A 27,152-nucleotide genomic window follows, 5' to 3' on the forward strand; every position below is an offset into this window, starting at 1 on the left:
TATGTTCATTTACATATGTTAGATGATCATCATAACACTGTGTTGTGTTCTCTTCCATAGGGCTAATTGTATTAGCAGCCATAACACCTGAGTCATCACTGGATTCAGGCCATGAGACCAACTCATCTGAACTGACAGATGTTTCTGAGATGGTTTCAGCAATGAAGCAGAACCAAAACCAGGCCTACTTTCTGGCTCACCATATTAACAAGGAACGCATCCTGTGTCGCCGCGACTTCCCCCTGGCAATTCCTGGCTGCACTACCAAGACTATAGGCACTGGAGCTTTCTCGGTGGGTCAAATCCGCGCTGGCTGTCCACCGAAGCAAGTGATTCTTAGCAAAACTGTCCCGTTTAAAGTTAGTCCCACTCAAGACTCTGCAGAGCTCAGTGTTGTGACTGAGCAAGCAGGAAAACAAGATGCTGTTTGTACTGAACAGGCAGCATCGGTGAAAATAAGATCCGAGTCCACCAAAGTAAATACCCCGGATACTGTGTCAAATTCACACGAAGAAAAAGCTCCTGATGCTTCACTGGCAATCCAGGACAATAAGGATGAGAGGCTATCCAATTCTACTGGAGAGAAACCAAATCTTTCTGACGGCATAAAGGGAAAAACAAAAGGAGATATTAATACCGATGCTAACAAAGCCTTACCTAACCTCCTGCCTGTGGATAAACCTGCCTCTATGAAAAATTCTACCAGTAACATGTGCCAAGATACCAAGACTGCCTCAAATGAGACCACAAAGCCTTCCAGTTCTTCAGAAATAATGCCATTCGATGACCTTTTCTGTACATGTCCAGTGCAAAAAGAACCTGGGATTCAGCTAAAAGTAAAAGACCCACAGGTTCAGAAGATAGTTATGTTTCAGTCCTCCTCTCCCACAGATGATGAGCGTCTTCAGGCCAAAGGCCTCCAACTGGCAGCCAGCAAAGAAAGTACAGTAAGAGCAGGAGCAGATAATAGTTTGACAAAACCCAGCCCTCAAATGCAGACAAAGTATTCCCCTCGCCTGCCTGTTAAAACAGAAAGAAAGGAAGTAACTGACAGCAAGTCTGAGAGTGTGCATGGAAAATCCATTCCTGAACCCCATAAATGCTCCATCAAATCTCTACCAATTTTAGATGATCTGACAGCACCTAGCCTCTCTGTTGATAAGGTCTCCACTCTCCCAGCCAAAGACTCTAAGAAGCAAGGCAATGTTAAAGGAAAGTCACAACGCAGTGCCCCTTTCTTGAGCTTCAGAAACCTTCTTTCCGCTACATTTCCAGCAAGAAAGCAAAGAGAAACAGATGAGCGAAGGGCTCAGTTGCAGAAGGTCCGTCAGTATGAGCTAGAATTCTTAGAGGAGCTACTAAAACCGAAGTCATCTCAAGGAGATTTTCTGCCACAGGGGTCTTCTCCTGTACCCTCTGGCACTCCTTGTTCCTGTCAGCTCCGCACAAGCCCTGTCCTAAAGGCACCTGGTATTTCCAGGGAGCAGCGACGAAGCTGTGACTGCAAAAGAATGTGTAGGGGCATGCGCTTACCTGACACGCCAGTTGGCTCTGCAACAGAAACCCAACACAGAGGAAGAGAGAGGACTATTTCAAAGACCCCCCCAGCAGTCTCTAAAGTACCTCACCCCCAAGGTCCAGTAAAGAGACCTCAGACCTTGGAGATCAAGACCACCCGAATACGTTCTACTAGCCTTGAGTCGAGAGAGCAAAAGGGAGAGCACGCTACTTGCATACCTACCTGTACTTCTCAAATAGATTGCATCGGAGATCCACATTACAAGAAACTCCAGAGACGTTATAGCATTGGAGAGCTGGACAACAGCAGTGGCACCCCAGTCTACGCTGAGGTAAAGCCAAAAGCCAAAAGCTTAGAGAAAGAGATGGAGAGAGTGAGAGCCACAGGACTGAGACTCCCCACCCCCATTGAACCAATACACACTCATCACGCTGAGAGTAAAAGTTTGAAAAAAGGAGTGTTTTTTATTCAGGGAGAAGAACAAGTACATGACAACAAAGATGAGACTGGAGAAGTGCTGCTGACCCTGCCCAGTGAAGACAGTGATGACAAAGATAAATGCTGCTCATTCTGTTTTTGCTACAGGAAGTGTGAGGCAGCAGATGAAAGCAGTGAGAAGGATGAGCTGTCTTACTCCATACCTCTTCAGGTCCTTCCAGGCATGGAGCTGGATTCAAATAGCTTTCCTGTAGTAAGCAAAACACTGCAGGTCCTTAATGCCGAAGACTGCAGTGGGGAAGAAGAGGAAGTGGATGAGGAGGAGCACCAAACACAGGAAATTGACCTAAGAGCCTGTGGTACATTGGAGGGGAGTCTTGCACGCGTTCAGGCTCTCCAAGGAAAATGTTTTAGCCTACCTGATGGTTTCCTCAATGCCCAACTTGATGCAAATGAGTTGTTGGCTATCCTGCGTCAGTGTGCCAACAGCCCCCAAGCTGAAGGTGAAGCTCGTCTTCAGCCGCACCAGATTACTGAATACAAGCAGGAGTTGGCAGTGCGCTTTAAAGAATTCAGAGCATCTTGCCGACGAGTGGCAAGTGTTGAAAAGAGTCCAACACGCATGCTTGCTGTCGTCACTGCCAGCTTTCAAGTACTGTGCGAACTAACTCAAACCTTCATCAAACTGATCCGAGGGGTTCGGACAGAATCCCAAAGGCTGCAGCTCTTGAGAAAAGTTGAAGAGGTTGCGATCAATTACACTTTGCTTTTGCGTGCAGCAGAAGAATCAATGGGACACTCGAGCAGCTTGCCAACAAAAACAGTTAGCCCCCAAGAGGTTTCCTCCAGCACCAATAACATGAGCTCACTCACACGACCCATTAAAACTCTACCTGCCCAGTAGGAGTAAAGGAACAGTGGGTTGCTTCTCTACCCAAATGTTTTATTTATTGTTTACCTTCTTTTTTACCAGTCATGCAATTAGTCATGTCCAGTAAATAATTTGCAATGCAGCTGTTCCATCCCATGTTTACAGGCCCTGAGGTATCCTCACGGATCTTGTATTGAAAAATAAAGATATATCAAACTGATGCACAATAGAGATGGAACCCTATAGGAGACTGGTGAACACAGGGCTAATCACCTCATATCAACACTCATAATATACATAACTCAATATAATATATTTTATATGTACTGTATATTGGAATCGTGTCTACTTAGCAAATACTATGGAGTTTTGTGAAGAAAAAAGTGAATATATTTGAAATGTATTGCTTTAAGAGATATATAAAGAATATAATATCAGAAATAAATGTATGCTATGGACTAAAACATTGCAGAGATCTTGTTAAGTAGCGACCGACTTCTGTAAATTATGTAGTCCAATGAGTTGGTTGGTTAAATGGTGAAGTGTGTCTGTTTGATTTCTCTGTTGTGAAGCCAAATGGAGATTGCTGTTGGTTGTGTTGAGCTGAAATTTAGAGACACTGCTGGAAAATGGAAAAACCACTGATGCTATGTTGACTGACAGAGGCCCATTCTCTCACTGTAACAGTGCAGACGTGAAACATGCGTGTTCAGGGCAGACAATGTAGCAGAGACCCAAGTCATCATCCACAATACAGTATAGTGAGCGCTGTGACCTCACCCAGCTGTAAGAAATAAACACCCACAGTGTACCTAATAATGCACAGTGTGTTTCACTGATTAATGGCTCACCTACATCTAGTGACAATAATATAGCCATCGACTTACAGGTACAGCTTGTCAGTAAAATTTTGCACAATGTTGTAATTTAGCTTTTAATTTCCTTTTTTTTTTTGTTCACACTGCCCCTGAAATCCCCATGAAACTAACTTCACATAATACGCTTCAACAAACCCGATGAGCCACGTCAAAAGAAATTCGAAATTGTGTTCAGATTTTCCGATATAATTTTGCTTTCTGTGTGCTGTTCCACGTGGTGAAATTATATATATATATATATATATATATATATATATATATATATAATATATATATATATATATATATATATATATATATATATATATATATATATATATATCTCGAACACATAAAGTAGTTTTATATGTATTTTAATAAAACTAACATTTCTGTTCCCTGTCTGAAATCTTCTTTGCGTCACATCATGTTGTTATTCTTGGACTTAAACCCACGTTATAATCTGCTTTAAACTGCTTTAAAGAAACATCAACCTGTATCAAATGGTTTTGCATAGGCTTTCAGGGACAGACATTTTTAAAAAATACTTTATCCATTAGTGTTAATGAACTGTTGGTATAGTTAATTTTCCAGGTCTGAAGAGGTAAATTGGTTAAAATGAAAATAGAAGTCCACGGTGGCACTGTTTTGTTACATATACAGTATGTATGTTAATGTAGGTGGTTACCATACTTAAAAGTGTAAATAGAAAGGTAACATGTTTGGGAGAAACACTTTTAAACATGAATTGCAACATTAAGACCAGACTATTTTATAAAATGGAAACAATCAAATATGTCTGTAATTATTTATAGTGGTAATGTAAGATAAAGACTAATAGTAAAATATATATTTTAATGATTATGAGTATAAAGCATGGTACATGTTTATTTTTATATTCAAAGCAGTGTGTTTTCATCGCAGCATTTGAACGTGTAAAACATTTTCTGTGATTATCATTGAGTTGAAAAATATTGTCTGTGTGTTCATTCCCATGAAGAGTGTGACAGTTAGTCCAATCCTTGTTTTTTGGTGCTGAGTCATTTTTGTGTTTTATCTACTGGCAATGACCTTGTCCTCTCTGTGGTCCTCTGTCTGTGTGCAACGATAACTCATGTTTCAAGAGCAATAAAGTATACTCTATAAACTCTTTCAGACAACCTGGAAATGCTGTTGCTTGTAGTGAGCCTGTCACACTGGTGTCGAATAGAGAGCTTTAATTCAGTCAGAATTTTATGTGTGTATGTATCAGTGCAAATATCAATGACTTGTACCAGCAAGGTATGAAATGTATTTGGTATTTACTTGGTTACTCTCTTATTTAACAGCATTTATTTACATGTAAACACAGATAATATATTATTACTTATTGCTATTGATGCCCCAAAACGCCATTACAGTACATCACCAGCATCAGCAACATGTCATTCCATAGGTGATCCAGGTGAGGAACAGAAGCAGCAGCCCTAGTTTTTGTACTGTGAGGAGGTAAGACGCTAAACAATCAGTCTTCTCAGCTTTCTGGATTGTCTCCACCTCTTTGCTGCATCCTTCGTACCTCGATTCTGTTAACTTTTCAGTGTTCTTCTCTCTCGATTGTGAAATGCCTGAGTTATTCGGAATATACTCGATTGCAAATTCTTTGTTACCAATGAATCCATCTGCATGAGAAAAACAGTCAGTGGTGTGAAACACTGATGGGGTGCTTTCATCAACAGAGTAATGAAACTTCCCTACCAGATGAAAACACTCCTCTATGAGTTCCGACCGTTTTCTGGCCTATTTTACTCCCTCACAACACGCGCAATACATCAAATCACGGCTGCGTAAATATATTCATGTACTGTGACAACCATTTACTGTGCACTGACAAATGTGTTTGCCCGTCTCCGTAGATTCTGAAGACAACTTGGATAGGACGCCTCTTCCGGAAATGACGACAGAGCAACGGAGCGTCAGTGAGATGCGTGCGCGCTTCCCCGCGAGGTAGAGCGGCAAGCGTCATGTGTGGACCATAATGGTGGAAAGGCAGGGCGCCCACATTAGCTCGGCGAGAGAAGCTTTAAAACTGCTCTAGAGAAGCTGGCACTGGTTTTGGGGGGTCTCAGCTCCTTTTGACGGGACGGCGCCCTGGACGGCAACAAAATGCCCAACATCAAAATATTCAGCGGCAGCTCGCACGCGGACTTATCTCAGAAAATAGCCGATCGTTTGGGTCTGGAGCTGGCGAAGGTTGTTACGAAGAAATTTAGCAACCAAGAAACATGGTGAGTGTTCCACAAGTGCCTTAGTTTAACACCCGTGGACGTGAGTCAAATTGCCTTATGCTCATATTCTTTACCCGTAGGCGATATTAATCGGAAGAATGAGGAATGCGTTGTCTTTCAGACATTGTCACGCGGTGTTACTCGGGAGTTGTATGCCCTGATAAAATTTGCATTACAGTTACGTGAGTCATCGGACTTATGTTGCGGATCCCCCAAGATTAGATCCCCAAAGATATGGCTCAAATAAACAGAATTCAGAATCCCCTCCCGTGTGTCTGCCCCGATGTGTAAAGACGGGGGCAGCTTGTCATGTCACCTCTCTGTCCTGGCAGCGTGGAGATAGGCGAGAGTGTGCGAGGAGAAGATGTCTACATCGTGCAGAGTGGCTGTGGGGAGATCAATGACAATCTGATGGAGCTGCTGATCATGATCAATGCCTGCAAGATCGCCTCAGCCTCCAGGGTCACGGCTGTCATCCCCTGCTTTCCATATGCGCGCCAAGACAAGAAGGACAAGGTGGGGGTGAGCACAATTGTCTAATAACTTCTGTCATGCTACCATCCGTCATTTTAGTTTACACCATGGTAGTGTAAGGACACTCTTACTTTTGCTTTCATTTCATTTGCCAGGTTAACTGCAATTACTTAATCCCTGGTTAAGGGTTTCTTTTTGGGTATGTTTTGGGTTTTTTTTACTTTAACCATAGTTGGTTGGAGTGAAAGTGTTTTGCCATGACCACTTACAGTTTCCTTTTTTCTTTGGTGGCATCCATCTTGCTTTTAAGGAAGCCATGAAAAAGGAAATGATCAAACCCCAGAGCCTGTAACATTATGATATCATACTGTTGTGATTTTACTAAATGGCTTAGCATTTATTTTTAGCACTTGGCCATGCTCACGCACCCGCTTATTTCATGTGACTGAAGAGATCTGTTTCCCATGCAGAGCCGTGCTCCTATTTCTGCCAAGTTGGTGGCCAACATGTTGTCGGTGTCAGGTGCCGACCATATCATTACGATGGACCTGCACGCCTCACAGATCCAGGTGAGCAGCACAAAACCTACACGAAGATGCTCGGTTGTTGCTTTCTAGTTTGTTGGCTGAAACATTTGTCGTTGCACCACCGGAATCGGGTGATGAGGGATGGGATTTAACGTATCTGTGCCTGGTTTTGGTAGCACGCACATACTTGTTTATAACTTCTTAATGTCTTTTCCCAGGGATTCTTCGATATCCCTGTTGATAACTTGTATGCAGAGCCAGCGGTGCTGAAATGGATTAAGGAGAATATCCCCGACTGGAAAACGTGCACTATTGTTTCACCTGATGCAGGGGGAGCCAAGAGGTATTCTGGGGCCATTTCCCTGTGGTCCTGTGCTGTTATGTTGTTTCCTCTGGATGCGGTTCGACGCATCTCTGTCGCAGCAGGCTGGCTCTAACTGGTGACCTTTTGCCTTGCAGGGTCACCTCCATAGCAGACAGGTTGAATGTGGACTTTGCTCTCATTCACAAGGAGAGGAAAAAGGCGAACGAGGTGGACCGCATGGTTCTTGTAGGAGACGTGAAAGATCGGGTTGCCATTCTTGTCGATGACATGGCTGACACATGTGGGACTATCTGTCACGCCGCTGACAAGTAAGCCGTGTCCAGAGTTGTGCGGACATTCGAAGATTTGCAACATCTTTGACATTTTCTCTGCGTTTAGACTCATTTCGGCCGGCGCAACAAAGGTGTACGCTATCCTGACCCACGGCATCTTCTCTGGGCCAGCCATTTCACGCATCAACAATGCCTGCTTTGAAGCTGTGGTGGTCACCAATACAATTCCACAGGAGGAGAAGATGAACCACTGTCCCAAAATACAGGTACGTTTCTGGTGTTTCAGCACCTTGGTGCAAAATCTGCCATGGTTGCATTTGCCTATTATCAAACACTTTTTCTCTCTTCTTGGTCCAGGTTATAGACATCTCCATGATTCTTGCAGAGGCCATCCGCCGAACTCATAACGGCGAGTCTGTGTCATACCTCTTCAGCCACGTTCCCTTGTAACAAACCCGTATCGACTATTTTGTGCTGTTACACCAAACCGGACAAGAAGGAATTCCTCATATAAAACCATGAAGGAAGCTGACACGCTAACCTAGACAAGGGGAAATGAATGGAAGAATCGTCATATGTGTTACTTACTCCACACAGTCGAGTCCCTTTAAGTATGGGGACGCCAAAGCAATTACAAGCAAATAATTTAGGTCAACCTATTTATTAAACTTAGTCAAATAAGTGTTTATTCACTGTGAATTCTGTTGTGTTTTTTAGATGTAGGGTTTCTGTTTTTAGCAGTCCTGGAGACATTTCAGTATACAATGAAATGTCGCCCCTGAGCTTTGCTCTCTGCTGTTTCAATGTAATCCCCCCCCCATTACAAAAACAAACGTTGCTCATCTTGCTGTTACATCCTTTTATCGTGAGTCAGATTGAAGAATTGAATGTCTTTAAAGAGTGCCTCAATTGTTTAAAATGCTATGGTCATTATTGTCTATGTGACCTTAACGAGTAGCCCATTAGGCCCCAACAAGAGCTTTTACTTGTTTTAGCAGGCTGTAGAAAAGATCTTTGATCCTTTCAGCTTTGAGGCATCCTCATTGCATGGTGGTTTTCTCGTTTTGAAGGAAGGTGTGGAAGCTTTTTCCATATAGAAGCTAAGTTGGGTTTTTAATTAGGGGTCTCTGCAGGCAGGAGTTTCCATCAGATATATTCACCTGCGTTGTTTTGTCTTTTTGCTTTTGGCCTGTTTTATGTGTCCAGGAAGGATCTATCTTTAATGTCCATATCTCAGTTTCTTCTGGTTTTCAGTTGGGCGGATGTACCAGTTTTCCAAGGATGCATTGTAATTCAAAATAAATATCAGCTGAATCTTAAACCTGATGTTTTTGTTTTGTTATGAATGTTGATTGATACATGAACACTTAACACCATCATAAGGTTGTTTTCTTATATTTAAAAAAATGTAACCAAAAAAAAAAAAAAAACATTTTCCAAAAGGTAATGGTTTGTTTCGATTTCATTTTGTTCCAAAGTGGGGTTTTGATTGATAGCTAACATGAGCAATAGCAGGACATTTTAACTTTATTGATCCCCTAAAGGGATCCCCTAAAGGGATCAATAAAGTTATCTTGAATCTTGAATCTTGAATCTTGACGCGTAGTGGGCACGGGGCGGGACCTAATGGGAGGATGGGGTCGCGTTTAGCGGTTCAGACGTCACCTTATCAGAGCGACGACGGAGCTCATCGGAAGCAACCGAAGGTCACGGGAAGCTTTATGTTTCAACTTTTTTGGCTGATTTGGTGAGAAATGTTCCGCTTATATTTATCTTTAATGTATTTAAACGCGTCATAGTTATTTTCTTTTTCTTTCGGTTTCCTTTATGTGCGACCATCCCGTCCTATGCGTATTTCATCATCTACCCTTCTTAACGATAACTAGCCATCAGTATTGAATATTACTACATATCATGACATTATATTTCGCATATCTTATTTTCTGTTTCCCATCGCCATGTGGGTCTTTGTGTGCATTATATCGCACTTGTAAATACGATTGCAAGCACGGTAGATTCCTCCGGAAACGCGGTGCACTTAGAGTGAACGGTGTCCGCGCAAGCATATTTTTTAATATTATATATTATTAATAATATAAATATTGTAATACCATGACCTATGGTCGTGAGTACGATATCATATCAGTTAAATCATTCAAAATGATCAGAATAATTCTTCAGAATATATTGTTAATTTATTTTAAGAAAGAAAACTACAAGATGACTGGTTTGACATTTATTTATGATTTAATTTTTCAGAACAACCATGGCAGAAATCCCTGATTGCAAGAAAGATAACCAGTTGGATGGTGGCTTGCTGTCCCAGTTCACCAGCTTCTTTCGTGGGGGGACTACCGGCGCGCTGACCGCGCTCCTTGCTTTCCCTGTTTACAAAACTATAAACCGTCAACAAATTCACAACAGCACCATCCGCCAGGCAGTGGCACAGCTCAAAATGGAGGGACTACCAAAGCTCTACAGGGGTGTGCTCCCACCATTGCTTCAGCGCACGCTGAACTCCACTTTGCTCTTCGGTCTACATGAGACCTTCCTTCAAAAGCTGACCCTGTCTTCCAGAGCTGCCTTTCCCAGCCACACCATGTCGGCTCTAGCTGGCCTAGCGACAGGTGTGGTGGATGCCGTGGTTTTCACCCCCATCGAGCGTGTTCAGAATTTGTTGCAGAACAGCCAAAATTACATGAAGCTTCCTACACTGAGGCGTATTCTTTTCGAGCTGAACAATCAGAATCTGGCTTCAGGGTACTACAGAGCCTTTGTGCCCATGATGGTCCGCAATACTCTGGGGAGCGCACTCTACTTTGGAATGAGGGGACCTATTTACGATGCCGTGCAAGCTCAGGGGCTTCATCCAGTGGTCGCTTCATTTACCTCAGGTACCCTGGCCTCCTGTCCAAGTACTTTCCTGGTGTACCCGATATCTACGTTAGTGGCAAACATGCAGAAACGCTTGGAAGGAGAGGGAAGCGGGGTGAGAGCTTGCTGGAGGGTGCTGTGGGAGGGCCGCCAGCGCAGCGTGCTCCAGCTGTACCGAGGAGGCTCTCTGACGGTCCTGAGATGCATTTCGTGGGGAGTCACCACAACTATCTATGACTGGCAGAAGAGACGTCAAGCTAAGCCTAAGGGTATTCTGTAGTGTCCGTCATCCATCCTCCCTTTCTTAATTTATCAAAATATGTGAAATGCAGGAATAAACCCTCGCTATTTTCTCAGTCAATTTTATGTCAAACACTGCCAAGCTTATATAACTAATTATTTGAATTAATTTTCACTGCCTGTTCGTGGATATATCATCTCATCCAGGATGCATGTACTGTATGATATCTGGCACCACCTTTAAATGAGAGAAAAATGTGTAGCCAAAGAAACATTGTCCATCTAAGGTACCAAAGCAGTTTGTGTGCAATAAGCCTTTGGTGGTGCTAAACATGGGTGCCTTGTAACATTAGTGTCTAGCTTTGTCAAAACTAGGATCATGTAATTTAAAATGACTGTGAAATTATGTCAACGGACCTCTCCAATAATAACCTCAAATTTGTTTGTTTTTTTAAAGGTCATCAAGTGAAAGTGTAGAGGATTTTATATTGAGGTTTGGGTTCAAATCCATGCTGACTAAGTGTATGGCAAAACCATCAGTGTTCCTTCATATTGAGAAACTTGTGTTTTCATTTATTGAGTCTTCAATTTTTAAAACATCTGGGCAGGTGTAGCGCGTGTTGGAGTGGTGGCTGTTGTGTGAATGTACAAAACTTGAAGTTATATGCTGTATATTGTCAAAAATGAAGTAGTTATATTGTGATTTACAGCCTGATTCTGACGCTACCGTTATCATACTGTTACCAAACCATCTGAACAAATCAGTGTGTACTCTTGAATGTGTGTTATTTCAAACATGGTTATAATTTATATAAACGGTAATAAGAGGCCATCCGCCGAACTCATAACGGCGAGTCTGTGTCATACCTCTTCAGCCACGTTCCCTTGTAACAAACCCGTATCGACTATTTTGTGCTGTTACACCAAACCGGACAAGAAGGAATTCCTCATATAAAACCATGAAGGAAGCTGACACGCTAACCTAGACAAGGGGAAATGAATGGAAGAATCGTCATATGTGTTACTTACTCCACACAGTCGAGTCCCTTTAAGTATGGGGACGCCAAAGCAATTACAAGCAAATAATTTAGGTCAACCTATTTATTAAACTTAGTCAAATAAGTGTTTATTCACTGTGAATTCTGTTGTGTTTTTTAGATGTAGGGTTTCTGTTTTTAGCAGTCCTGGAGACATTTCAGTATATAATGAAATGTCGCCCCTGAGCTTTGCTCTCTGCTGTTTCAATGTAATCCCCCCCCATTACAAAAACAAACGTTGCTCATCTTGCTGTTACATCCTTTTATCGTGAGTCAGATTGAAGAATTGAATGTCTTTAAAGAGTGCCTCAATTGTTTAAAATGCTATGGTCATTATTGTCTATGTGACCTTAACGAGTAGCCCATTAGGCCCCAACAAGAGCTTTTACTTGTTTTAGCAGGCTGTAGAAAAGATCTTTGATCCTTTCAGCTTTGAGGCATCCTCATTGCATGGTGGTTTTCTCGTTTTGAAGGAAGGTGTGGAAGCTTTTTCCATATAGAAGCTAAGTTGGGTTTTTAATTTGGGGTCTCTGCAGGCAGGAGTTTCCATCAGATATATTCACCTGCGTTGTTTTGTCTTTTTGCTTTTGGCCTGTTTTATGTGTCCAGGAAGGATCTATCTTTAATGTCCATATCTCAGTTTCTTCTGGTTTTCAGTTGGGCGGATGTGCCAGTTTTCCAAGGATGCATTGTAATTCAAAATAAATATCAGCTGAATCTTAAACCTGATGTTTTTGTTTTGTTATGAATGTTGATTGATACATGAACACTTAACACCATCATAAGGTTGTTTTCTTATGTTTAAAAAAATGTAACCAAAAAAAAAAAAAAAACATTTTCCAAAAGGTAATGGTTTGTTTCGATTTCATTTTGTTCCAAAGTGGGGTTTTGATTGATAGCTAACATGAGCAATAGCAGGACATTTTAACTTTATTGATCCCCTAAAGGGATCCCCTAAAGGGATCAATAAAGTTATCTTGAATCTTGAATCTTGAATCTTGACGCGTAGTGGGCACGGGGCGGGACCTAATGGGAGGATGGGGTCGCGTTTAGCGGTTCAGACGTCACCTTATCAGAGCGACGACGGAGCTCATCGGAAGCAACCGAAGGTCACGGGAAGCTTTATGTTTCAACTTTTTTGGCTGATTTGGTGAGAAATGTTCCGCTTATATTTATCTTTAATGTATTTAAACGCGTCACAGTTATTTTCTTTTTCTTTCGGTTTCCTTTATGTGCGACCATCCCGTCCTATGCGTATTTCATCATCTACCCTTCTTAACGATAACTAGCCATCAGTATTGAATATTACTACATATCATGACATTATATTTCGCATATCTTATTTTCTGTTTCCCATCGCCATGTGGGTCTTTGTGTGCATTATATCGCACTTGTAAATACGATTGCAAGCACGGTAGATTCCTCCGGAAACGCGGTGCACTTAGAGTGAACGGTGTCCGCGAAGGCATATTTTTTAATATTATATATTATTAATAATATAAATATTGTAATACCATGACCTATGGTCGTGAGTATGATATCATATCAGTTAAATCATTCAAAATGATCAGAATAATTCTTCAGAATATATTGTTAATTTATTTTAAGAAAGAAAACTACAAGATGACTGGTTTGACATTTCATTATGATTTAATTTTTCAGAACAACCATGGCAGAAATCCCTGATTGCAAGAAAGATAACCAGTTGGATGGTGGCTTGCTGTCCCAGTTCACCAGCTTCTTTCGTGGGGGGACTACCGGCGCGCTGACCACGCTCCTTGTTTTCCCTGTTTACAAAACTATAAACCGTCAACAAATTCACAACAGCACCATCCGCCAGGCAGTGGCACAGCTCAAAATGGAGGGACTACCAAAGCTCTACAGGGGTGTGGTCCCACCATTGCTTCAGCGCACGCTGAACTCCACTTTGCTCTTCGGTCTACATGAGACCTTCCTTCAAAAGCTGACCCTGTCTTCCAGAGCTGCCTTTCCCAGCCACACCATGTCGGCTCTAGCTGGCCTAGCGACAGGTGTGGTGGAAGCCGTGGTTTTCACCCCCATCGAGCGTGTTCAGAATTTGTTGCAGAACAGCCAAAATTACATGAAGCTTCCTACACTGAGGCGTATTCTTTTCGAGCTGAACAATCAGAATCTGGCTTCAGGGTACTACAGAGCCTTTGTGCCCATGATGGTCCGCAATACTCTGGGGAGCGCACTCTACTTTGGAATGAAGGGACCTATTTACGATGCCGTGCAAGCTCAGGGGCTTCATCCAGTGGTCGCTTCATTTACCTCAGGTACCCTGGCCTCCTGTCCAAGTACTTTCCTGGTGTACCCGATATCTACGTTAGTGGCAAACATGCAGAAACGCTTGGAAGGAGAGGGAAGTGGGGTGAGAGCTTGCTGGAGGGTGCTGTGGGAGGGCCGCCAGCGCAGCGTGCTCCAGCTGTACCGAGGAGGCTCTCTGGTGGTCCTGAGATCGTGCATTTCGTGGGGAGTCACCACAGCTCTCTATGACTGGCAGAAGAGACGTCAAGCTAAGCCTAAGGGTATTCTGTAGTGTCCGTCATCCATCCTCCCTTTCTTAATTTATCAAAATATGTGAAATGCAGGAATAAACCCTCGCTATTTTCTCAGTCAATTTTAGGTCAAACACTGCCAAGCTTATCAACTAATTATTTGAATTAATTTTCACTGCCTGTTCATGGATATATCATCTCATCCAGGATGCATGTACTGTATGATATCTGGCACCACCTTTAAATGAGAGAAAAATGTGTAGCCAAAGAAACATTGTCCATCTAAGGTACCAAAGCAGTTTGTGTGCAATAAGCCTTTGGTGGTGCTAAACATGGGTGCCTTGTAACATTAGTGTCTAGCTTTGTCAAAACTAGGATCATGTAATTTAAAATGACTGTGAAATTATGTCAACGGACCTCTCCAATAATAACCTCAAATTTGTTTGTTTTTTTAAAGGTCATCAAGTGAAAGTGTAGAGGATTTTATATTGAGGTTTGGGTTCAAATCCATGCTGACTAAGTGTATGGCAAAACCATCAGTGTTCCTTCATATTGAGAAACTTGTGTTTTCATTTATTGAGTCTTCAATTTTTAAAACATCTGGGCAGGTGTAGCGCGTGTTGGAGTGGTGGCTGTTGTGTGAATGTACAAAACTTGAAGTTATATGCTGTATATTGTCAAAAATGAAATAGTTATATTGTGATTTACAGCCTGATTCTGACGCTACCGTTATCATACTGTTACCAAACCATCTGAACAAATCAGTGTGTACTCTTGAATGTGTGTTATTTCAAACATGGTTATAATTTGTATAAACGGTAATAAAAAAAAATCCAGAAATGAGTTCGGGATTGAAAGTTGTTTCATTTTTCCTCATCTCAGTTGCAGCGAGTGGTCATCCCGTGTCCTGTTACAACGCCGCCACCAGATGGCAGTGCTGGAAAGGCGAAAACAAATCCTCCCAATCAAACTATCTCGGCTGCAGAGCGGTGTTGGTATTTTCCTAAAGCTAACCCGCTGAAGCAGAAGGGGTAAACAAAAGTATTCTAACGGTGCCAGTAGTGAGTCAGATGTCAGCCAATCAAAAGTTTACCTCTGGGCTGCGGCAGCCAATGAGAGGCAGCGCGCCTGCGTCCGTGTTGGCGTGCAGGAGGGCGTGTGGTCTCTATATAAACTGTTGGATTTGCACACATTACACTGACGCGCCTGGTACCGAAACTGCCTCTTCCCACTCCTGCACCAGGTAAACGAATCTATCTGTTCTTTGCATGATTTGCCTTTTGTCTATAGCCTTTTGATTAAATGAACCTGATTAGACGCAAGCTACAACTGTTCACAGATGTTCACACTTATGTAAGTGACAAAAGCAGGCAGAAGAGGAAAGTTTGGCTTTTAACTGCGCACATACCTGTATCGTGTGCTCTACAGATTCCATAGTCATAAATCTGGCATAAATCTACTACAGAGGCTCTAGGTTGAACTGCGAGCAGGACAGGGTGCACGACAGGTGTGGCAGGGTCACATTTTAAAAGCAATAAAAAGCAGGAACGGCACAGAAAACGCAGCCTTCATGCATGGTTTGTTAAAGACAGGCACATTTTGACCTGCTCCACAACTTCCTCATAACAGTTCTGAAAATGCGGTGTAACATGACACCACAGACAGGATCCAACATGTAGTTTCTTGTGGGTTGCATAACTCCGGTAGCAGAGGTGGGGGGAGAATGTGTATCAACATGCCCAGGAGGATGGGTGCACCTAGCAGTGGTCTGGAATTTGCTTCAGTTCCATTTTCTGTCTCACCTTCACAGATCGCAACCAGAACTCTGCCAGAATGAGTGACAACCCAGTCAAAGAGGAGGTTGAAAAATTCAACAGGAGGAGTCTAAAGAAGACAGACACATTAGTAAAACAACATGTGCCGACCAAGGAGGGTGAGTGTGTGCTTGATAAACATGCATCTTCCTTCCCCTTATCTGCTCCCTATGCTTAGTCCCACACCACCAGCTCCACTATTGTGTAACAGGACATTTTTTTTGGCTATTGTAAAGGCCTTGGCCAGCACACGCCCAGCTACCTTTCACCCTTTTCATTTCTCTTATGTTACCGACGCACAACAGAAGATCCGATCTGCCATTTAAGGAAGTTTCACACAGGCACAGGCCGCCCCTTCTGCATTTTATGTCGCACCTTTAATCCAGGAATGATCACGTATCAGATTAGGAGTGCTATGAAGTGTGTAGAAGGAAGCAACTTCTCAAAAAGGAGAAGAGGACAGCTCCGCAAATATTTCACAATCGGATCACTCTTCTGTCTCTGTGTTTCTCTTGTGACCTGCAGAATTGGAACAGGAGAAGAAAGCTGAGAAGAGCGAACAGAGCTGAAACCCGTGTGTGAAGCCTAACATCTCACCGTCCTGATGCCACCTGCTCTTCCCTCTTCCTCCTCCCCAGACGGCGCTCGTCATCACTGCCTGTGTTCCAGTCCCTCATGGCTGATCTGGGTTATGCCACAGAGAAAGGTCTGGCTCTATAAGAGCCAGCATTTAATACAATGATTACATTTGTTTGTTCTATGCAGATACAAAACAATGCTTTTGCCATTCAGGACATGATAAACATATTTTTACTGAATAAAAATGGATGTGTTGACGCCCGTTTGCTTTTTTCTTATGTGTCTTTTCAAACTGGCTCTTTCAAGACAGCAAACATATTTACATTCTTTCTCTCCTGGGGTGGTATTTGTACTCTGATCTAGATAAAGTACTCAAGCTCCCTCCACCCACCACATCCATCCACTCTTACAGATTTAATCCAGACTCCTACAAAGCCATCCTAACCTCACTCTGCCGCATCTCTCTAACCTTCCCCCTCCACCCATCTGGCGCTGCCCTCTGCCCTCCTCTCCCTCACGGGGAACAGGGCATTCAGCCGCTCTGAGCCTTGGTGTCAGAGGTCGGTCCTCACCTTCTCTCCAAACTATCTGTTTCGCTTTCCCTCTGGGATTATAAATGCATTGTCTCATAACACCGTTTACATCTTGTTTATTTGTCAGTGTTTTTCATTGTGACTTTCTCTTTCTGTTTATTGTCCAGGAAGGCGCATATAAATACAACAGGCGATGATTAAGATAATTATTGTTGGTAGCAGTATCTAGTGCACAGAGTGTGTTAATATAAAAGATCACATGTGTGTACCACATGTCCGGTCACCCTCATTAGCTCAAACTGATAAAATCCCTCTGATTTAAGATAAGATAAACTTTATCGATCCCTCATCGGGGACATTCACGTGTTACAGAGGTAGCCCGTGGTGTACAGTACAGTATAGTACTAAAATAAAAAAATAAAAAGACTCTTATGTTATTTACATTACTATGTACATTATACATTATATACAGAAATTAAAAATTATATACAGAAAGGAATGTCAGACGATATGAAGAAAAATGAAGGTGCAAATAAGACATTCCGGAGGTAGAATGATTGAGTAGTGCTTGAGAAAAATATGCCAAACCCTGGGTTATTGGTGCTACATTAAGAGTTGTGAATGTTGTACAATCTGACAAGCAGTAACACCGTGTTCCCGTTACCAGGCTGATGTTGCATGGGCACAGGTTTTAGCCAAATACATGTAAGAACATGCAGGTGAAAGCATTTTAATCACCTTGCACAAAACAAAAGGTCACTTCCTGCATTGTTTTACGCTAGCGGCCTGCAGATAGTGACATTGGCATCTCCCGTTAAATTGGAGGGCTTATTGGGAGTTACAGATTACCATGATCTGACTGTTAGCCAGAAAGGCTGAGTGGAAACTTCATCAAGGGTTTACTTGTCAAAGAAAAATGTATGTTTGAACAACTGATACAGGGAAATCAGATTTTATTAGATGTATTTGTATATGTATATGTATTTTATATACTTTGCTTTAATATGTATGGTGTCAAATTCAAACAGCATCAAATAATCTGTTCATTTATAACGTATAACATTAATGGCAATGATAATGCTAACAGCAGCACAGTAAAAAAAATCCATTAGTGTTTTTTAAAGGGAACCAAAACCGTTTTTTTAAATAGATAGCCTCACATTTGGAGAACTAAACATTTAGTTGTTATTTTACCATCAAGCCTGTAGAAACAGGTTCATATAGCAACATGTACAAACTTGTCAATGCTGACATTCCTCTTACCATCTAAAAATCTTCACTGGTGCCATTTATTTTTATTTTATTGTTTTTACTGTTGGGTTGTTTCTTCTGTCTGTGTTTATTAGTTGATTGCTTTGTGGGTTTGGTGGCTAAAAATGATCATGACCCACCATAATGAGTTTATCAGACTCACCTTAATCGAATTATGTCCAACACAAAAAGGTATTCAGGTATTTTCTTTTGTACTGGTCACAGAAATATATATTGACATATATAATATAGGCATTTAGTATATACACTTATATATACTCAGTATATACCTCATATTTTATAGTTACTGCTACTACTAATAATAATGCTTATAGACGTAATACAATGACATTCTTGTGCGCTCTATGATATTGTTGTGTAAACAGCGACACTTAATGGCGAATAAGTGAACTACGCCCATTTGTGCTAGCTGCAGTACCATGTATCCCCAGCAGGGGTGCCAATTTACAAGACAAGTAGAGGGGAAGGACCAAGGAACGCTGCAGGTCTGTTTACTGAGCTAACTAAGTCTATCAACGAGCTAGTTAGCAGCAGACGATGTGCTGGTGAATCCCGCGGCTGATGTGCTGGCAACAGCAGGATATGGACTAGTTGACGTCAGGTAAATCCAGTGTTTTGATCATGCGTGCGAGTCACGGCCGAGCCGAGGACCGCTACCAGTGTTGTGCAATTAGCTGCTTCATTCATGCGTTCGATGGTGCTCAAAGGAGTTTGAGCCCCGAGTGGCGGCTAAGCTCATTCCCCAGCCTGGCGAGTCCACACGGCTCACGCACCGGTACGGTTGTTTTGCTAGCAGCATGCTATCTGGGCTAACAATAAGCAGTGGAGGAACGTACATATACGGGTAGATTTAAGGAGTTGGAGGCAGCAGCTTTTGGCTCCCAGCATGAGAGTGGCTCTGGAGAAGAAGAGCATCATTCATTGCATCTGGCGCCCTGTAGTTGTTGCCTTCATTGCGTTTGCGGCGTTAGTATCGTTGAGGCGGGGAGGAAACATCGGTGGCACGGAAAATGATCATTGTTGACCAAAACCGGGCGATTAACGCATTAACTGCAGCCAATGCTTTGTGTCTTTGCATGTGTTTCACCCACTAATTTTTTTCGTAAACGTAAAACACGTCCGATGTTTATTGTCTGCTGTTGCCCGCCCGGTATCAGTGTGTTCATCAGAATAACGTGACTTCAGCTCCTGCGTATCGTGCAACTCGATTTCGCTTTATTTTGTTAGACTTGGAGCATGGTGGTGCCAGACAGCTCCAGCGTGGACCCCCAGCCGGATAGTGGCAGCCCCCCTGACCTCATGGAGAGCTCCAAACCCGGGTGCGAGGAGGAAGTGGAGGGGCTTGAAGAACTGGAAGGGGTGGAGCTGGAGGAGGTGCGCAAGCTGCAGGAGCTGGTTCGTAGGTTGGAGGTCCAGAATGAGAGCCTGCGCAACAGGGGGAGCAAGAAGATCATCCAGAGAGAAGCCTGTAGTAGTATCGGCGAGAGGCTGCCTATCTCCCAGGTGATGCTGGAGCACGACAGCGCAGACTTTGAGCTGTCTCCTCCTCGGGATCCCTTCGGTGGCGAGGCGGCGTCTCGCCTGCCTCTCGTGGATACCATGTCAGAGGAAGAGGAGGCGTGCGGGGACTTTGGGGACTTGGCCTACAGCAATGGGGGTGAGCAGACTGGAGGAGATAGGCAGACGCCAGAGAGCCCGTCTCAGGGAAGCTACGAATCAGAGACACTTGCTGAAAGCGACTCGGGGTTGGACCAGACTGCACTGGATGAGGTGGACGTCCTGAACCTGGAGGATGAGTGTGCCGAGGAAGAGGATGAAGACAGCTGGTATGTTATACCTGCACAACATGGCTTTGGGCTTTACACTTTATAAATAGTCATAACAATTTCTGCACTGTGCTGCAATCCAGGCGGTTTCATTTGTCTTCCAGACAGAAGAGCCTTCAGCTCACCGTCACCAGTAGCTTGAGTTTTACCTTTGATGACAAAGCGTGTCCCTCCTCTGGCGCCTGTCATATGCTGGAGGATCATTTACATTTAAAATGAGGTTTTAGTCCTGGCTCGGGCCCGGTTGGTGTGTTGTTTGTCTTTCAAACTAGGCTGGAAAAGAGGAGGAAACGGTTCCGGCAACAAAGAGAGAGACCTGACAGATTCAGGACAGAGTTTTCTTCCCCTGTTTTCTTCTAGTTTAAATCACAAGAGCGGTCCAGATGTCAGGTAAACAGCAGGTCGGTTCCTGTTCATCAGGTTATAATTAACACGTGGCATTTGTTTGTGCGCTCTTTAGCTCTGTCACACAGGCAAACAGCAAACTGTTTTGTAACAAGCTAAAACAATTTCCTCAAACGAAATTGGCAGGTTCTATTTAGCACAATTGTAAAGGAGAGTTAATCTGTATTAATCCACATTAAATCTTCCGCTTTACCAAGGCCAGACATGTGTTTTTGTACATCAGTGGCACCTACTGATGTTCCGCAGGAGTCGGGCTGCGTTCAGCTTCACATCATTAGCCTTACCATATGTGCTTTGTGAGGTTATCATAGCCGAAACGGCCAATAATCCTAATCCTGATCTGCTCTGGGCTGGATGCTGCCACATGGCTAAACTGCTTTGGGTGGGATTGCACAGCATGTGACCCACGGGCCCCCTCCTGTGTGACCAGGCTGCACCAAGGTCAGCGGTCCTGGAATGGAAAACAAGTTCTCCCATTATGGGTTATGGTTTGTGGCACTCTTTCAATTTCAACATCATCATTTTATGTCTGGTGGAAAAACTGGGGACACCCAGGTTAAGAGGGTTTCCCAATTTAGTGGTAAAACTGTCGATTTTTATAACCACGAAATGCTTCAAATCAGCGGGAAAAGTTTGATCCAAGTGTGTCCCTGCAGTGTTTCGTGAGTGGTAACCACATGCAGACCTGTGACTGGAGCACAAGGCTGTGTGGATCAAGCACAGACGCTGCCTTTATTTCCCTTTAATCTGGATCCATGCATGAGAGGAGCTGCTCTGCACTCACACACATACACACACACACACACACACACACACACACACATGCATGCGCAGAGAGAGAGAGAAGCTGCAGAGTGTGGCTTGATGTGTGACCTGAATATTGCTCCCACATTGTTGCTCATTCCGCTGGGAAACGGGCCCTTTTGTGCTCAACCAAATGGGAAGATGATTCGCTGTTGAGGGCCAGAACCAGTCTGTCCAGGTGCATCACAAAGGCTGTGAAACCCGAAGTCCGATGTGTGCTGCAGATGGAGTGGAGACGAGTGAATATTTATCTTGGGAGTGACGTTTGAGGCTGTTATTTAATATTTGGTGTCCGTCTGTAAGATGGAACCACCCTGCTAATTTGATGGCTCCTCGTTCCTCTGGTGAAGATAATTTCACCTGTTATTGCAGTACTGGAATGCTCAGGGTTATTAAGCACATACCTTACACATCATTAGTCAAGCTAATCTGTAGCTTGTTTTCATTTCAGGCCCGTACAAAAAGTAGATTAGACTTTGGTTTTCCAGGCCCCGAACCTTTTTTCCCCCCATTTGTTTCATTCGATTTTTTTCTGCCACCCTGCTGTTTCTTTGCAGGCTGTACGTGTCTCCGAAGAAGCAAGTAGCTGATCCAGGACCAGAGTCTCCACTGAAGTGGTGCCGACAGGCTCTGGACCACCGGAGCCCAGAGACGGAGATAGCCTGCCGCACTCTGCTCAGCCGCCTGGACCAGAGTAAGTTCCCTGAAGCAATCGGTGAAAAACGTTTGCACATGAAGCCTTTGGCTTCAAATCAAGCTCCAGACTGAGCAGAGGGCCAGAGGTGTGCCATCCGTGCACCCGCCGTGCTTTTATTTACTGCTCACAGAAGTTTCTGTGTCGCACAACAGACGCTATTTATTATTAATTCCTCTGTAGCTCCTGCTGTGGGCCACAGAACCAGCACAGCAGCGATCCTAACACCTGCTCTGAATGACAACAGGAAGTAATGAGCTGGGTTGGATTACTGGCCCCGGGGTCAAATCTCCATTTCAAATGGGACGCGGAACCTTTTAGCAGCCAAAAGCTGTTTTGTTCCTGAGGTTTTTGTGTGGTGACTGTAAATGTTTCGGTCTGAACACAAATAATGGTAATAATATTCGTGATTCTGCAGTAACTGACAAAAATAAAGACACAAAATGTCAAGCAGGATTTTGAATATTGATCCCTGGAGATTTAGGACACATTAGCTGCAGTGAGTCACATTTTCTTCTGCCATTTCTGTCCATGAAAACCATTTATTCAGTGTCATTTGAGTATTAAAATGTATAAATTTGTAATTACAACTAGGAATATGACAGAGAGGGAGGTTCTGTCAAGTCTTATTGTTCTCAGGGTGGAGTGCTTAAACATGATCAGTATATTTGTTAATTCTGGATTAAAGCACTAAATGCAGTTATATATTAAACACCATCATTTATATTGAGCCACTCTGGCTTGTTTGCATTGCTGCACCTACAAGAACTGAAGTGACCTCTCCCACTGACCGGTATTGTGCTGTTCTCTTTACAGTTGCTTGTTCCATGAATGAGTTGGCTCTGGCCTGTCTGATCTGAACTGTCGGTCTCGATGTTTCTTTGCCGGCTGTCTGACGGCTCCTCTTTTGTTTCCAGCAGCGTCTCGGTGGAGGAACATGTACAGTAGCCCATCAGCAGAGGCAGGCTGGGCTGGCTCAGGCTTGATCTCTCCTGGGTACCACAAATCAACTAACAAATCCCTACTAACCTGTGGCACTCCAGGTATGGCATGACATTAACACGCCGCGCTGCCCACTGTCTGCTCCACACAACAGACACCATTTACCATCTGACTACCGCTGATCAACAAGGCGTCTGCTTTGGACACCTGGATGGTCTATTTCTTTTTTCTGCTGGCATTGTTGCATGTATTAACCACACGGTGTTTTACAGAGAACTATCCTACTTCCTCTTTGCAGACACTGTTGACTTTAAGTGTAGTAAAATAAAAAAGTGACAGTGTTTTAGTGGTTTATTGGCACAGTTGCTCAACAGCATAGACTTCCTTGTTAGGAAAGAAACATCAGTTGACACGAATTTCATCTTGATCCGACATGAGCGGAAATTCAAAGGAGGAGGGTAAAATATGGCAGGGTGGTGAGGGGGTATGCAAAGGACGTGTGGTTGCAAGCGTGGGGACATGACTAACTAACTTTAGTTATGCTAAAAGGTTAGCATAACTAAAGTTTTGGTAAAGTTTTGGTACTTTGCCCTTTTTTACGCTCACATTTTCTAACAAGTCCTGACTGTATGAAGGCAAAAGGGATATGAAAACATTGGAAATGGTTATTTGCATGACCCTGCATGCTCAAACGGGAAAAAATACATTTCGTTGTGAGTGGCGATGGTGTTGTGGTGGTTACTGATTGTGCAGTCTTTAATACTAGTTTATAACATTCAAACATAACGACATCTGGCCTTTGACTCTCCCTCCTAATTCCTGTCTGGCTTTGGGGATGTGACCTTATCTCATTTCAGTTTTTTTTTTACATAACCAGAATGCCTCTGGGAGATGTTGTCATTTCCTGTTTGTCTCTGTATGATAGCCAGTCCTGACTCTAGCAGACGTGCACGTCAGGACAGCCTAGCTCGCAGCTTTTCTGGGCGTCAGCAGCAGAAAGTCCTTGTAAACAGAAGCTGCTGGGCAGAAGCCGAAGTCAGACTGATGAGAAGGGAGGTTTTATTGAACCAAATGTGAATGCCAGCAACTTTAAATGCACTTAAATTCCCGCTGTTCTAATAATAAAACAAATTTCAGCTTGTTGACTTTGAGATCTAAGAGCTCTGCTTTTTAAAGAACAAGAAAAAGCAAACACTATTACAGACAGAAACTGTATTTATTTTAGAATTCATATGAAGCCCATATGAAGAGGGGCTGAGGTGCACCATGTTAACCGGAGTTTTACCTGTTTCGCAGGCGTCCCATCTGCTCTGAGTTCACAGTCCTCCATAGACAGCGAGCTCAGCACCTCGGATGACTCCATCTCTATGGGCTATAAGCTGCAGGATCTCACTGATGTCCAGATCATGGCTCGCCTACAAGAAGAAAGTGAGTACAAGTCCAGAATGAGTGTTGCTGTTGAACACGTACTGCTGCATTCCAGATATCTTAAAACCATATAAATAAATTTAAAATATATATATATATATATATATATATCTCAACATTTTCTTCATTTTCAGGTCTGAGGCAGGATTATGCTTCCAGCTCGGCGTCAGCCTCGCGCCGCAGTTCCTCGGGCTCCCTGCAATCACTGCGCCGGGGGGGCACATACAGCGATCAAGAGTTTGACAGTTACAGCCTGGAGGACGAGGAGGATGAGTTCTGCTCCATGCCACAGCGGCGGCATCACTTCACGCCCTCGCCGTTAGGCTCACCGCGGTGCATTTCTCCCTCCACCTCCAACCACGGTCAGGAATACGTCAGCCGACTGGGGGGTCCACGCACAAGAGCGCCCCGACGCTCTCTCCAGGGTCCCAGCGCAGAGCTGCTTAAATTTGCCAGGAGTGAAGGTGAGATGTAGTCCGCCATAGCTGGGTAAATCCTAATTTTGATGCTTTCTTTTTAAGAGAAAATCCCCTCAAAACTCTGATTTGACAATCAGACATAGATTTCCTTTATTTAGCCTTAAAATATATCGCTACCTTTGCCACCGTCGTCAAGGTTCCTGTTGGTAAATGTGTTGTGTGTGTGTGCTTCCAGAGGAGTTAAGGCGTAGCATGCCCAATTTGGCCCCCAGAACAAGCCTGCGTTCCCTGGAAGCAGTCAGAAACAGCCGCAGCATGGAGGCTAACCTCCAGAGCTCTGGCAACCGCATGTCCCACCTGACTCACCCCCCCTCCACAGGTAACCCTACCCTCCTTCACCTGATCCCCACCACTCCTGCAGCATACTAACAATTGTCCTACAGCTTGACCTCCTAACCTGATCGCAGGTTTGTTCAGTAGTCAGGTGGGTACACTAGACTACGCTTGAACTGATGGGAAGCATTTTCTCTTCAAAATTCCAATTTTTGGGAGAGCTTTTGTTTCCCCTGTTTTCCCAGTTTCCCGTTCATTTGAACTTTGTTGCTCTTCTACACCGTGACGAATGCATGAACTTAAAAAAATAATCCCTCCACAAATAAAGACCGAACCAGTTCTGTCCACATCTAAACACAGAAGTTTTTGTTGCAACAAAAACCATGCATGCAGCTACAAACATGAGTCTTAAACACCCCCCCATCCCCCACGTTTTGCCCCACATCTTCCCTAATATATCCTGCTAAATGGCTACAGCTCTTCGCAGCTTATCTGAGACATCTTAATGCCACAACTACGGTTGAAATTAACCTCCCAATTTATTTGGGCATCTTGACCACCATGACCAAAGAAACACACCTCTGCCTTCCTGATATTCCAGGGATGTCCAATAGTCGATTGCGTAATAATGGCCAGTCGCCTCTCTCACTGCGGGCTCCAGTCAAAGCCGTTACTCCAGTCGGACCTATGGCACCCAGTCGTCTGCCTGCTGTCCACGCACCGCCTTCAGGAGGGGGTCGTAGGATCCAGTCCCCTGGATCTTCTAATGGAGGGGCCTACGTACCGGGCCGAGCTTCCGCTGGCTCAGGAAGGCCCCCTGTGAGCAGAGGGCAGACGGTGTCATCAACCAGGAGTAAACTTTCACAGCCCCCCAGGAGGTGAGTTGAGATGGTACTGAATGTATATTATTCATCTATAAACGAATGCTAATGCCACGTTTGGGTAATAGGTCTATGGGCATGGCTCGAATCTCAGATGAATCCTGGAAAGACGGCTGCTACTGAGGATCTCCGCTGATGAAGGATGTGCACAGCTGAAGTCCCCCCCGCTACACGTTACCCTTTCTAGTACCAGGAACACAGAAACTACTGTCCACAAATGTGTCGTACAATAAGTAGGCCTCCCATTTTACACGGGCACTGGGCTGCACTGGATTCATAGTGAAGACTCGTCTCTTCTCCCAGCATGAAGTACTGTCAACCTAAACAAGATGGCACAGACGATATGGACCAACTCAGAGCTTCCAGAATAGTAGATTGACTTATTTTTATATAAATGTGAGAAGGTGCTGAAATTTTTAGGGTCCTTGTTCTCTTGAGATTATTGATATGAAGACAATTTTAAATGAAGTTAATGCTGGTTTGTTCCTTGTGTGTGAATTCTTCAGTAATGGTTCTGAGTGTTGCATGCATTTCCTGCATCCCATTCATTATTATGTAACTGTGAAATGGCAGATCCTCCATGCTCCATACACCCCACGCTGATCTGAGTTTTTAACAGTTGATTGGTTCGTTGTGGAATTGTCATTTGTGCAGGGGTTGTTTACTCTTTAATTACATTGAACATGGGACTAACCACACTGCCCTTACAGGTAAAACAAGTGTTTTGTGCCAAGGTGCATTCCTGCTGCAACATTTAAGAAATATTATTAATTAAAAGGTACTGGTATGGAACTCTGGTTTCCAGGCATTTTTTACTGCATACCTGGGGTTTCTGGTGTTTTGTTTTTAAAGACCACTGTAATAAAGAAACTGTTTATGCACGAAGGCTGCGTGCCTTATAGAACTATGCACCCTGATGCAGAGTGCCTCGGAAAAAAATAACTGTAATGAAAATAAAGTTAAGCCTGGAAATGAAATAGCAGCGTTTTGGTTTCTTCTCCG

At 43.5% G+C, this 27,152-nt stretch overlaps 6 protein-coding genes and 1 long non-coding RNA gene across 16 annotated transcripts in view; 6 read left to right on the forward strand and 1 right to left on the reverse strand.

Annotated features, from left to right (window-relative positions):
* Positions 1-3,647, forward strand: part of frmpd3 (FERM and PDZ domain containing 3) — a 54,540-nt gene extending 50,893 nt beyond the window's left edge. For all 6 annotated transcript variants that reach the window (XM_057043311.1, XM_057043313.1, XM_057043317.1 and 3 more), the window contains one exon: positions 61-3,647. In XM_057043311.1, the coding sequence (XP_056899291.1) occupies positions 61-2,861 (2,801 nt within the window). In that variant the 3' untranslated portion in view covers positions 2,862-3,647. The remainder of the gene's footprint in view (positions 1-60) is intronic.
* An 878-nt stretch (positions 3,648-4,525) lies between these two features.
* On the reverse strand, positions 4,526-5,615 carry LOC130531358 (uncharacterized). The gene is made up of 2 exons (XR_008952082.1): positions 5,423-5,615; positions 4,526-5,346 (listed from the first exon to the last, which is right to left on the reverse strand). It is a non-coding gene; the product is annotated as an uncharacterized LOC130531358 (long non-coding RNA).
* Positions 5,616-5,652: 37 nt separating this feature from the next.
* Positions 5,653-8,871, forward strand: prps1b (phosphoribosyl pyrophosphate synthetase 1B). 2 transcript variants are annotated; one of them, XM_057043328.1, is made up of 7 exons: positions 5,653-5,952; positions 6,285-6,474; positions 6,897-6,995; positions 7,172-7,296; positions 7,413-7,586; positions 7,657-7,816; positions 7,908-8,871. In XM_057043328.1, exons 1-7 carry the CDS (start codon positions 5,831-5,833, stop codon positions 7,998-8,000), a joined length of 963 nt encoding a protein of 320 aa, XP_056899308.1. In that variant the 5' UTR covers positions 5,653-5,830; the 3' UTR covers positions 8,001-8,871. The 2 variants fall into 2 exon arrangements, with proteins under 2 accessions (XP_056899308.1, XP_056899309.1); XM_057043329.1 differs by having other exon boundaries at positions 6,285-6,468.
* A 296-nt stretch (positions 8,872-9,167) lies between these two features.
* Positions 9,168-12,425, forward strand: LOC130531353 (solute carrier family 25 member 53-like). The gene is made up of 2 exons (XM_057043331.1): positions 9,168-9,297; positions 9,810-12,425. The coding sequence occupies exon 2, from the start codon at positions 9,817-9,819 to the stop codon at positions 10,702-10,704; it is 888 nt and encodes a 295-aa protein (XP_056899311.1). The 5' UTR covers positions 9,168-9,297; positions 9,810-9,816; the 3' UTR covers positions 10,705-12,425.
* Positions 12,426-12,706: 281 nt separating this feature from the next.
* LOC130531352 (solute carrier family 25 member 53-like) lies at positions 12,707-15,057 on the forward strand. Its single transcript, XM_057043330.1, has 2 exons — positions 12,707-12,851; positions 13,364-15,057. Exon 2 carries the CDS (start codon positions 13,371-13,373, stop codon positions 14,259-14,261), a length of 891 nt encoding a protein of 296 aa, XP_056899310.1. The 5' UTR covers positions 12,707-12,851; positions 13,364-13,370; the 3' UTR covers positions 14,262-15,057.
* Positions 15,058-15,237: 180 nt separating this feature from the next.
* tmsb1 (thymosin beta 1) lies at positions 15,238-16,875 on the forward strand. The gene is made up of 3 exons (XM_057043334.1): positions 15,238-15,463; positions 16,031-16,153; positions 16,560-16,875. Exons 2-3 carry the CDS (start codon positions 16,054-16,056, stop codon positions 16,601-16,603), a joined length of 144 nt encoding a protein of 47 aa, XP_056899314.1. The 5' UTR covers positions 15,238-15,463; positions 16,031-16,053; the 3' UTR covers positions 16,604-16,875.
* A 1,983-nt stretch (positions 16,876-18,858) lies between these two features.
* Positions 18,859-27,127, forward strand: zgc:66447 (SLAIN motif-containing protein-like). Of its 4 annotated transcripts, none has more exons than XM_057043323.1 (9): positions 18,859-19,019; positions 19,646-20,244; positions 22,011-22,147; positions 23,065-23,190; positions 24,386-24,517; positions 24,652-24,981; positions 25,172-25,315; positions 25,871-26,147; positions 26,219-27,127. In XM_057043323.1, the coding sequence occupies exons 2-9, from the start codon at positions 19,655-19,657 to the stop codon at positions 26,271-26,273; spliced, it is 1,791 nt and encodes a 596-aa protein (XP_056899303.1). In that variant the 5' UTR covers positions 18,859-19,019; positions 19,646-19,654; the 3' UTR covers positions 26,274-27,127. The 4 variants fall into 4 exon arrangements, with proteins under 4 accessions (XP_056899303.1, XP_056899305.1, XP_056899307.1 ...); XM_057043325.1 differs by having other exon boundaries at positions 23,068-23,190; XM_057043324.1 differs by lacking the exon at positions 18,859-19,019 and adding an exon at positions 19,058-19,193.
* Positions 27,128-27,152: the final 25 nt, after the last annotated feature.

Source organism: Takifugu flavidus, chromosome 9 (assembly GCF_003711565.1).
Source record: "Takifugu flavidus isolate HTHZ2018 chromosome 9, ASM371156v2, whole genome shotgun sequence".
Taxonomy (NCBI): Eukaryota; Metazoa; Chordata; class Actinopteri; order Tetraodontiformes; family Tetraodontidae; genus Takifugu; species Takifugu flavidus.

What these genes read in the sequence shown, in the direction of transcription:
- LOC130531352 (XM_057043330.1), top strand. Translation starts at nt 13,371, where the DNA reads ATGGCAGAAATCCCTGATTGCAAGAAAGATAACCAGTTGGATGGTGGC.
- prps1b (XM_057043328.1), top strand. Translation starts at nt 5,831, where the DNA reads ATGCCCAACATCAAAATATTCAGCGGCAGCTCGCACGCGGACTTATCT. An exon ending in GATGCAGGGGGAGCCAAGAG is followed by an intron (nt 7,297 to 7,412) that starts GTATTCTGGGGC and finishes TTTGCCTTGCAG; the next exon opens with GGTCACCTCCATAGCAGACA. An exon ending in ACCACTGTCCCAAAATACAG is followed by an intron (nt 7,817 to 7,907) that starts GTACGTTTCTGG and finishes TTCTTGGTCCAG; the next exon opens with GTTATAGACATCTCCATGAT.
- LOC130531353 (XM_057043331.1), top strand. Translation starts at nt 9,817, where the DNA reads ATGGCAGAAATCCCTGATTGCAAGAAAGATAACCAGTTGGATGGTGGC.
- zgc:66447 (XM_057043323.1), top strand. Translation starts at nt 19,655, where the DNA reads ATGGTGGTGCCAGACAGCTCCAGCGTGGACCCCCAGCCGGATAGTGGC. An exon ending in TAAATTTGCCAGGAGTGAAG is followed by an intron (nt 24,982 to 25,171) that starts GTGAGATGTAGT and finishes GTGTGCTTCCAG; the next exon opens with AGGAGTTAAGGCGTAGCATG. An exon ending in GACTCACCCCCCCTCCACAG is followed by an intron (nt 25,316 to 25,870) that starts GTAACCCTACCC and finishes CTGATATTCCAG; the next exon opens with GGATGTCCAATAGTCGATTG.
- tmsb1 (XM_057043334.1), top strand. Translation starts at nt 16,054, where the DNA reads ATGAGTGACAACCCAGTCAAAGAGGAGGTTGAAAAATTCAACAGGAGG. An exon ending in ACATGTGCCGACCAAGGAGG is followed by an intron (nt 16,154 to 16,559) that starts GTGAGTGTGTGC and finishes TGTGACCTGCAG; the next exon opens with AATTGGAACAGGAGAAGAAA.